The sequence below is a fragment of the Lynx rufus genome, unplaced genomic scaffold (genome assembly GCF_022079265.1).
Source record: "Lynx rufus isolate CCGP_SWC_20201006 ecotype Redwood Valley unplaced genomic scaffold, mLynRuf1.p SCAF_2, whole genome shotgun sequence".
NCBI classification, from domain to species: domain Eukaryota; kingdom Metazoa; phylum Chordata; class Mammalia; order Carnivora; family Felidae; genus Lynx; species Lynx rufus.
Window position 1 is genome coordinate 164,456,845 of NW_025814834.1, and position 11,152 is coordinate 164,467,996.

General features: G+C 33.1%; 1 protein-coding gene across 1 annotated transcript in view; it reads left to right on the plus strand.

Moving 5' to 3' along the window:
* Positions 1-10,696, plus strand: part of LRRC40 (leucine rich repeat containing 40) — a 48,601-nt gene extending 37,905 nt beyond the window's left edge. The window contains exons 12-15 of the mRNA XM_047085350.1: positions 140-250; positions 2,313-2,390; positions 4,962-5,147; positions 7,356-10,696. Coding sequence (XP_046941306.1) covers positions 140-250; positions 2,313-2,390; positions 4,962-5,147; positions 7,356-7,461 — 481 coding nt within the window. The 3' untranslated portion in view covers positions 7,462-10,696. The remainder of the gene's footprint in view (positions 1-139; positions 251-2,312; positions 2,391-4,961; positions 5,148-7,355) is intronic.
* Positions 10,697-11,152: the final 456 nt, after the last annotated feature.

The window sequence follows — 11,152 nt, forward strand, 5'->3', positions numbered from 1 at the left end:
AACTGAGCCACCCAGGCGCCCCTAGAAAATCTTAATTAGCAAAAATTATATCAGAGTTTCCCCCCTATGGTCTGCTTATAGTTTTGAAGTTCTGACAGTAAATTCAAGGGCTAAAATTTTAAAATGTTTTTTGTTTCAGGATTGTGGAACTGAAGGAAATGGTTTCTGATGTCAATCTCAGTTTTAATAGGCTTTCCTCCATATCCTTGGATTTATGCATGCTTCAAAAATTGACTTTTTTAGATCTCAGGTATTTATTGATACTATTGCCTCACTTTTTCATTGTAATGTGTCTTTGAGTTTTGCCTAACATTTGCCCTTTCTCTCATATTTCCTAACCAATCGTGGAAATTGGTCTTTAGGTAATTAATAACATTTTAGGACAAGTCTAAAATTAAGCATTTAGGAAATAATTTAATCAAACATCTATCATTTGTAGGCAGTTTATAAGTTAAATAAGAAATAATGATTTGAAAAATTAGAAAATATGAACACATTCTTTAAATTCCTACGTAAGCAAACTTACAAATAACACATGGAAAGTGTTTGTTTCACACTGTTCCTTTCCTGAAAGTAAATTAAAACTGTCAAAATCCTCTGCTGGCACAGCAGCTAGGATGGCTTCTCTTAAAAAGAACCTTTGTGGTTTCAAATATTATGTTAAATGTGCAAGGCCAGAAATAAAGAAAAAGAACAGCCTGAGTGGCAACAAAAGGAAAGAAACTATTTAAAGCCCTGCAGTGCTAATAAGAAGTTTAATTTAAATGTGTCCTAAATTGAAGAGACAGCATCAGAATTGTCACAGTTCTTTGAGGGTAATAATAAATGGCTCAGGGGTAGATAGTCATTTATTTGTTTGGGCTTTTAGTCTTTATTTGAAAGCTATATCTCTATTTTCTAGGCTTCCTACTCCTATACTGTTACTGGGTGTGCTTTTAGTTTATTTAAGGCATAGCTCCTCTTATTCTGCTCAAATAATAGGCAAATAACAAGCTAAGTTATATCTGTTTGAGAATTTATTCTCTATTCTTTCTATAGAGACATTTTTTATTTTTTCTTATGGAATTAAAGCAAATCTACTAATACTCTGCTCGTATTAAATGTAGAATTGCTTGTTTTGAGTGGTAGTTACACTGGCAAAGTAGTGTAAAACCATATTTTAGTTTAGTATTAATGGAGAATTAATGAATTCAGAGAGAATGAATTCATGTACTCATTCTTGCTATCTATACTTTTGTCTCATTCTTGTGTGTGTGTGTGTGTGTGTGTGTGTGTGTGTGTGTGTGTGTATGCCATTGTCTATAACTATACCTTTAGGTTTCTAATTAAGTGACTAATATACACTTTATATCTGATATCAGTAGGTATTTATGACTCTAGGAAAAGGATAGAAATCACCAGTGAGTTATTCAGTACAACTTAATAATAACTGTCTTTATAACTGGAGAAAGGTACGGAGAAAAGAAAAAAAGAACATAGGTGTAGAAAGTATGACTTAACATATTAGGCTTGACTTTGGAGTGCAAAGAAACTTAGAAAAAATTCAGCTAATAGGTAGCCATCTAGTTGGATATAATTTTCTCACAAATATTTTCTATTATTAGTAATTATATAGTTTCTAGAATCCTTCTACCTTCTTATTAGCCTTTCTTTTAACATTGTTCCCAGATCCTTCCAACAATAAATGTGATTCTGTTTACTGCCATGTTTCATCATAAGATTCTAAAAAAAAAATATGCATTGTGCAAATTGAAATTATAAACTTAGAGTTGAAATGGACTTGCTTAATGCCTATGTGGTAGAAAGCTCCAAATTTCTAAATTCATAGAATCTCATTACTTTTCCCTTCTTTTTTTTTTTTTTTTTTTCATATAATTTTACACTTCTGCTTGGAGTAGAATTTCATGTCTGTGTGCAAGATATAGGTATTAAACACCAATCAAATATTTGTGGAATCAAATAATGTGATATTCATAGGCATGATCTCAAGGGCCCTATCTGTGAGAAGTATTGATGAGCTCAGTTTAAAGGAGATAAGGGATTAGTTTACAGTGTTGCCCTGTTAAATCTATTATTAAAGACTTGGTTGTTTTATCAATTGGTTGCATATTGGTATTAGGATTTGGCATACAAATCAAATACCTGAGACAGCTGACTAATTCAGAATTCTTAGGACTTAGCTTTAATGAGATAGATCAAGGACTGAGAAACCAAGCTACGTAATTTTTTTGTCTGATCAACACTTTAATTATAAATTAAAGTTGTACAGATTTTCAAACTTTGTAAATCATCTTTTTTTTTTTCCAATTTAGGAACAATTTTTTAAATTCTTTGCCTGAAGAAATGGAATCACTGATAAGACTACAAACAATTAATCTTTCCTTTAACAGGTGAGAGACAGAACCGACTAATCCATGACTAAGAATTTTTCTGTGGAGAATTTGTAGGTTTTACTAGAGAATACAGCTAAAAGAACCAAATAAAACAGCCCCATGTGTTTACTTTATTTAAATATTCAGGTCTATTTTCACTTTATTCTACTTAGAATTAAAAAGTGATATTGCTTTCTTAGAATTTTCACAGCTGATGTCTAGTATACATTTTGTTCCTTGTAACAATTTTAAGAAACTGAAACTTACAGCCCAGTAGGAAGACAGATATGCAAATAAATAATTATAATTTTTATAGGGAAAACACAGTGCATAGGTAAATGTATTTCCTGAGATTGCTTGAAGGTGGAGGAGACAGCATTGAAAGTAAGACTTGAAAATTAGATGTTGGCCAGACACACAGGGATAGGGCATCCAAGGTGGAGTAAATAACATATACTAAGGCACAAAAATGTGAGAACACTTTGTGTTTGGGACATGTCAAGCAGTTTGATATGGATCAGACCATAAAGTAAGGGGCTAGAGAAGTAGAAGTAACAAATGAAGTTGGCATATAAGCAGTAGCAGGCCCTCTGAGGGATTTATATACTAAATAATAGATTTTATTCTGCAAACACTATAAAGATAGTGCTAATAATTAAGAGTAGCTAATATTGGGGCACATATGGGTAGCTCAGTCATTTAAGCCTCCAACTTTGGATTTAGGCTTAGGTCATGGTCTCATGGTTTGTGGGTTCGAGCCCCTCATCAGGCTGTACATTGATAGCAGAGAGCCTGCTTGGGATTCTGTCTCTCCCTCTCTCTCTGCTCCTTCCCCATTTGCACACTCTTCTCTCTCTCTCTGTGTCTCTCTACATAAATAAATAAAGTCATTTAAAAAAGAAGAGAAACTAATATTTAATGGGAACTTATTATCTGCTGATAGAGGACTAAGTACATACATCTCATTTAATCCTCAGAAAAGGTGGTTTCTGTCATTATAGTTCTGTATTACTATGTTCACTTAAAAATCAAGGATTAGAAGTTAAGTAACTCACCTAAGGTTCACATAAATAGTAAATAATAGATCTGGGGTTTGAGCCCAGGTGGTTTCCCTCCATGAGTTGGGCTCTTAACAACTATGTCATAGTGTTTCCTATGATGAAAGTGTTTCTGCTAACAAACTAAATATTAATAGCTAACACTTACTTACTGTATTCCAGCTGAAATAGAATTATTCAGTCCTTACAACAAGTGTGTAAGTTTAGTACTATTATTATTCCTCATTTGCAGTTGACGAGGCTAAGGCACAGTGATGTAACTAAAATACTGCCTCTTTAAATTTTTGTCCTGTCTGCTTCATTATTGCTCATGCTTTCTCATGTGTAGGTCAACAATGATATCATTATTGTCATTATTTAAAAATATATCCACTTCTTGGATCTCTGCTAATTTTTATTTGTGAATCAAACTATCAGTTCTCTATTAAGTTTTCTATTGAGCTGTCAATCACACTGTCAAGTAACGTCTGTGGGAGATGGCAAAAGCTAACCTAACTTCTGTGTGAACAGGTGAGCTACACCTTTTTAAATTAGCTTCTTCATGCATTGGTGTGGAAAAAGAGGAAGGACCGCTTAGGGGCTGTTCAGTCCATCTGTGCTCCTAGTTATTCACTCGCCAGTCCCTCTGGAACTTCAGAGCTGCCTTGAGTTTACCTTTGCTAGTCTTTCTCTTCTTTTCTTTCCTTTTCTCATCTTTTCTTTCTTCCTCTCTCCCTTCCCCCCTTCCCCCCTTTCGTCCCTCCCTCCTTCCATCTCTCTCTTCTTTTCTTTTCTCTTTCTTTCTTTCTTTCTTTCTCTCTCTCTCTCTCTCTCTCTCTCTCTTTCTACATCAAGGCAGCAAAAGAAGGCCTGTATGTGGAAGTAAAAAGGCCACAACTATAAAACTGTCCTTCAGCCCATCCCTTGTCATTTCTAGTCCATGACACAGTTTATCTCACACTGAAACCAAACCAGCCACTGTCCCCCAAAAGATCCTCAATAATGTTGCATTAATTGCTGAGAGCTGTCAGCCTTCCCTTCTTTCTTGTGGCATCTTCAGTGTTGCTTTGGATGAGGAAGCAGCAGGCTATGTTAGTCTGTCATCTTTTGAAGAACCAAGAATACACTCATTTGGAAGCTTCATCAAAGCAAAATACAAATCTCTAACATTTACTTAAAACATTGGCAGTAATTCTGTCTCATAAGAAGTAAAAATGAGCTAAGGAATAATACCTACATGGAGACATTTTATAGAGAATCTCAGAAGGATTTCCTGGTTTCTTAAATGTGAAGAGAAAAACATGGGAGAAAAACATTGTTGGATTTACACAATAAGTAGAAAGTGTTACAAGTCTGTCCACTTAACATATATTTCAAGGTTTCCAAAATCAGTTCATTTTCTTGAAAATTGGGATAGAGGACTTATACCAAATACAAAATAAATTACACTAAAGAAAACTACATCATGATAACAGACTTAAGATAATCTATTTGAAAGAATGCTTTTGCTCTGATCCCAATATATTTAGGTGTTCTGTTCATATTTTAATAGGTTCAAAATACTACCTGAAGTTCTGTATCACATCCCCACACTTGAAACAATTTTGATTAGTAACAATCAGGTTGGATCTGTGGACCCTCAGAAAATGAAGGCAATGGAAAAGCTGATCACATTGGACCTTCAAAATAATGACCTACTTCAGATTCCACCAGAGCTTGGTAATTGTGTGAACTTAAGGTAGCTACACCATTCTACTAGAGTTTTCCATTGATTTTATTGATTTGTAAGGATTTTTTTTTCTTTCTTATTGAGGTACTTTTGCAGGACAGTTGAAGTAAAAAAATTGATGTTGTATTAAAAATAACGGGTAACAAAATCCAGAATACCAATTGTGCTTTTCAGGTTTTAGCAAATATATATATTTTTTAGCTTTGCTTATATGGTATAATATAGTGTAGTAACTGTTTTCTGATACTTTTGTCATCACTATATATATGTCTAACTTGAAACTCCACTGTGTAAAAATGTCAGTTGTGCATGTAAGGTTTTTCAGAATCTGTTACAGACTGTCACCATGTATTTCAAGCCCAGCATGGTTTTCCTTATTCTTTGTGTTAGCTGTTACCTTAGTCTCAAATGCCTTTACCCTGCTTTTATCAGCAGTCAACCTAAGTATCATCTTTGAAAACTTTCTCGCTTCTCCAAGCAGTTAGTCCCTCCTCTGATTTTCCATCCTGATTTGTTTGGACTCATTTATACCATTTCTTTTACCTCCTTTAGAAAAGAGTTGTCCCAGTGCCTAGAACACAGTAAGCACCCAATAAGTGCTGGTTAAATAAATAGAAAGTGAGTTTGAGATGTCAACAGAAAGCCAAGTGCTTAAGCAGAATGTTTCAGAAGTAATTTATTGAAACTGATGATGGCTTGGCATATTTTACTAGGACGCACTGGCATCTGCTTTGGTACCTCGTATTAGTGAATGTAAGAGTAAAATACTGTTGGTTCTCGTCATTTGCTGTAGTTTGTATTCTATAAAGTCTCTGTGAACACCAAATTCATAAATACTGAGCCATTTCTGCTGGGGAAGTATCGAGTTAGGTTCTTTTGAGCCTCTGGTCACATTTTCATGAACCAGTCAATACATAACCTTGTTCTCTGTGTGTTTCTGTATTTCATGTTATTTATTCATTAACATTTAACTATGGCCAAATAATACTATAATTCATGCCTGAATGAAGCTTATCTGACATATGTATTTTCTCTGTAAGGCACACGATAGTCTTCTTGTGTTTAGGGAAACTAGACAACACTTGAGTCCTTACTTGGCAGGCCAGTTTTAAACAGTGAGATCACCAACACAAAGTACAAAAATGCAAAAAATGTTGTACTAAGTAGACTACAGAAAGGACACTTGATTACAGTATGAGAACTGACACAAGAAGGGAGAACATCACCTGTTTAACCTCAGCTGAGAATGTGCTTATTGATTGACTCAAATTTTTTGCTGCCCTGTGCAATATCCAAAAATGACCTCGAAAGTGCCATGAGTATTGATTTGGGGTTACTAATAAATTTTGATGATAGGCAAGTTAGTGCATAAGGAGTCTGTGAATAAGGAGGATTGACTGTAATGAACTCCTTTTTATAAATTAAGAAAACAGCCTTTAAAAGAATCCCCATGGACCATAGAAATACTGAAGATGTAATTTAGATCTACTGTATAATATGGTGTGAGTCGTTTGACTTTATTTACACACCTAAGTTTGAAAATTAAAATAAAAGTCTCTTTATTTTATAATTTATTTCATTAATTATATAAAGAAACAAATCAAACAGCACTCAAATCTCAAATTAAACCTCATTTCAGGACATGTGAATAGATTTTGTATGTGTATCTGGTCAAGGGAGGTGGAGAGCAGACACGTGTTAATGTTTCTCAGGGTGGAAGTGGGATATGTGGATTATATTATAGTCCTTGGTATGTGTACTTGTCAGTATGCTCATTCTAATGTGTAAATATAATTGAACCATGTTGTATATGATCATTATAAGATTGAGAAGAGGATGGGTAAAATGGGGGTTCCTGTCACAGCTCCTCTGTTTAGTAGCTGAATGATCTTGGACATGTCTTTCTTACTCCTCAGGATTTATGCTTCCTTATCTATTAGATAGGAATATTAATGCTGTCTAGATCATAGGGTTGTAAGGTGACTAAGAGAGTCAGTGAATATAAATTACTCAACACAATACCTTTCATATAAGTGTTCAGTTAATGTTGTTTGGGTTATTATTGTAGTTCTAATTCCAACTATTGAAATGCTTAGATTTGAAAAGGGACAAGTAGAAAATAATACACACATTTTATTTATAAAGTTGCAAATGAAGTTAGAATAAAAGCCTTCCTAATGGAAAATGTTGAAATTCTTAATCCTTTCTTTTGTTTAGAACATTACTGCTAGATGGAAATCCATTCCGTGTTCCTCGAGCAGCCGTATTAATGAAAGGAACAGCTGCTATTCTGGAATATTTGAGAGACCGGATTCCTACTTAAATTGGAGTTGTTTTATAATCTTGATCATGTTCATTCTTAGACTTCTTAACATTGATAAGTAATGTTTTTCTAAGGTATCGTGTGCATTTATAATGGTGATAACCACATACAGTGTTAATGCATTTATTCTGATTGTTTTGCATAAGATTTATCTTACTTTCATTCCTTATAAGATAGCAGTTTCTTCAGATGTGAATTTTTATTTAATGTAGTTTAATATTTTTATAATGATAAAGCATTTTTGTAGAAGTGGGTTTTTTCTCCCCATTTCTCATTGTGTTACATATAATGTGACCAATGAATTTGAATATGACTATCTAATTTCTACCTTTTTGTTAGATATAAAATTGGATTGAATTTTATTCAAAACTGTTCTTTGGTGTTTAAAAAAATAAGACTTTTTCTTACCCATGATAAGACTTATGTGATACGGTTAGTCTTGGTATAAATTTTAAATTAATATTCACTGTCTTGTTTTTGTTTTAATCTAGTTGAAATGTTTCTTTTCTAGCCTTTTCCCCATATCTTATGAAACCATTTTGTCAGAAATGCTACATGAAGTGTAGTTACTGGTAGAGAAAACAGTAAAAGTGTTATAATTTTTCTCACAATTTTGAATTTAAAACTTGCAATGAAATGCATGTATTAATATACAATATGTCTATTTCTCTGTACTAATATAATCTAGTACTTCTGGATTCAAAAAATTTAAAGAGATTGGATCTGCATATTTTTATCTCCCAAGTATGAGTGTTTAAAAATAACTTTTGTTCTTTTTAAAGTCCTGAAGACCTTATTTTATTAATTCTATAGTTATCAGCAGCAGAAAATAACTAACAACATATACTGCAATGAAATCTTGACCTGTACTTTCTTAAATACTTAGGTATTTGTACACATAACCTACTCTTTTGGTGTGTTCTAACCCAACCTCGTGCATTTTTTTTATTTCTAGAGCCTTACTTTTCAAATTTGCTTCTAATCTTCATAAGACTGAACCTATAGTTAATGTGGTAATTTTCTGAAAGGGAATTTGTTATAGGTTAACTTGATTTAGTAAAAAATAAAATATAAACATTTTTATTTACACCAAAAATACCAGAAGTAGGCTGATCAGTCATTATGAAACTTACCATGTGAATCTATTAAATAGCCAATCAACAGAATGTCTATTAATTTATATAGACAGGTAGGTAGGTAGCTAGCTAGCTAGCTTTTGAGTGATTGTGGCATGCTCATATTATGGGAAAACAAAACAAACAAAACATTGCCAATAAGGATAAATAGCTACATGTCCGTAATAAAAGTTACATTTTTCAAATATTGCTTATAATGGTTATGTTTTTGGTTTAAAAGAAACATGCCTTTTTCACACTACAACTCTGTGGCTAAGAAATCGGCTTTGATATTAAACAAAAGACACTTTACAATAAGGTGACATTTTATTATTTATACAATAAAGAGACTTTTATGTTATTCAAAACACGTTTTTAAATACTGAAAAAGTTGAGTACACCAAAGCCGAAAAATGGCTCTGCTATACACTGCACAGCATTATTTTAGTCCCTGTATTTTGTATCTGTACAGAAAGCATCTTCAAAATGCATTCTAATCACATTGTACACCTTTACCAATTAGTGTCAGTACATAAAATAAACTGGAGAATACAGCTTGCATTTGCAAATTAACTGACAAAGTAATTAATTTCACTGATTCAGTAAATTTAAAATATAGATTCATAGGACTCCTTTGCACATAAAATGAAGCAGCTTTCAAGGTCATTATGGTCTTATACTGCAAAAGAAAAAAACCATTAAGTACATTCACAATCTATGTTAATAAAGTAGTAAATATGTCTTCATTCAGTTTTTATTTACATCAATATGTAGTTCAACTAAAAAGTACTGTTAATTGTGATACAGTTTGTTAACACATACAAAAATGACAACTTTTTATATATAATTTAAGCTCAAAATCACAATTATCTCAAAATATTAATTACAATACAGCCATTTCAATTAAACATGTCATGATTTAATTGTTTTTTATAAAATGGTAAAATTTGTTATTAAAGTAAGCAATTTGTTTTGAATTGGCTACAGTTCACCCATGTAGAAAACCTTAAATGTTAAGAGGTGTTTCCTGCCCCTCCCACCCGAATTTGTATACAGCCACCTAGCCTAGCAAAGAGACAGAAAAGGCCCCAATTTATAAAGATTAAGCCTCTTTTGCTATACTGCTGTGGCTTGTTGCTTCTTCCATAAAAGCTTTACAAGGGGAGTGTCAATAAACTATGCAATGAAATGCATGCATTAATATACAATATGTCTATGTAAAATGTTAGTGTTTACCAGTGCACATTAAAATGTTCACAAAGACTGCAAAAGAAGTCATAAAGAAGCATTTATAAAGATCTACCAGTTGCAAACTGTGAACTTGAAAACTACTTGATAACATAATGAAATTTCTTTGAAAACAGATCCCAATTCTCTGGCTAAAGGAATTCTAGTTACTTGGCCTTAAGATGTCACTGTTGTGCTGCACATATGGTAGTGAAGTCAGATGTTGAAAAAGAATGAGTCTAGAGACTGTCTTCATCTTACTAAAATAGTGGCCCAGTGTTGCATCACTGCATAGGAATTTTTCTTAAACCTACGGAAGAGTGAAATATTTCACTAGCTGATTATATGCTCTCAAAGGAAAAATGGACAGTTTATATGTGTGTGCATGTGTTTAGCATATGGAAAAATATTAATATAAATAGGTGGAATTAGAACTTTTTTATATAGTAATAAAAGGATTGTGTCCCTCCAAGTAACTAAGGTCCAAAGTAATCAATTGTCAAGTAGTTTAGGAATGAAAGAATAATTTTCATGGGTACTTAAAATTCTAAAAACCTGCATCTAGTATCCTTTTACTTATAATTCTTTACAGACCAATTAAAAGTCTAGCACTGTCTATTTAGAATTGCTGCTGTTAATATTTCTTTTCTGAGTAGAAAGAGACCATAGTTCACCTTATGTTTTACTTATATGCAGCTGGGTGGGGAGGGTGCCCTTCGGTGGTTAGACAGTGGGAAAATGAAACTATAGTACTTGCAGCCTTACTTTTGCAAGGTTATTTGAGATGGTCTTTGAAATTTGCAAACAATTTGGTAGATTCACCTCTGATTTTTTAACTAGGAAAAAATTGCTCTTTTATATGAGGACAGTGCCATTGTCCTTAAGCTTCCTTTAGTCCCTTCTCTATGCTGAGTACAAAGAGAAACTTGACTGGCTTTGAGACAAAAATATCCAGCTTATCTGCCTATCAATTATCTTTCTCTTCATTTCAAACAGAAAACAGTAAGGCTTGTGTTTTCAAGGAGAAAAATGTAGTTGAGGGTGTTAAAGGGAAATACCTAAACATCATAAAGCGGTATAAAACATTTATTGCATTCCATTGACACTAGGTGTCATCAAAGCTAAAACCAAATTACCAGAGTAAAACTTAACAGACAACACTACTCACTGCCCTGAACAGATGCCTTTTCCACATTCAAGACCAGTAAGAGTCCTCTGCAAGGAAAGACTACAAGTATTGAATATGGAATTGATTCTGGCACTACATTCTGAAAACTAATGATCATTCTAACACATATGGAACTGTTTTATGTTCTATCTGCCTGAGACTTGCAACTTGGTTTTCCTGT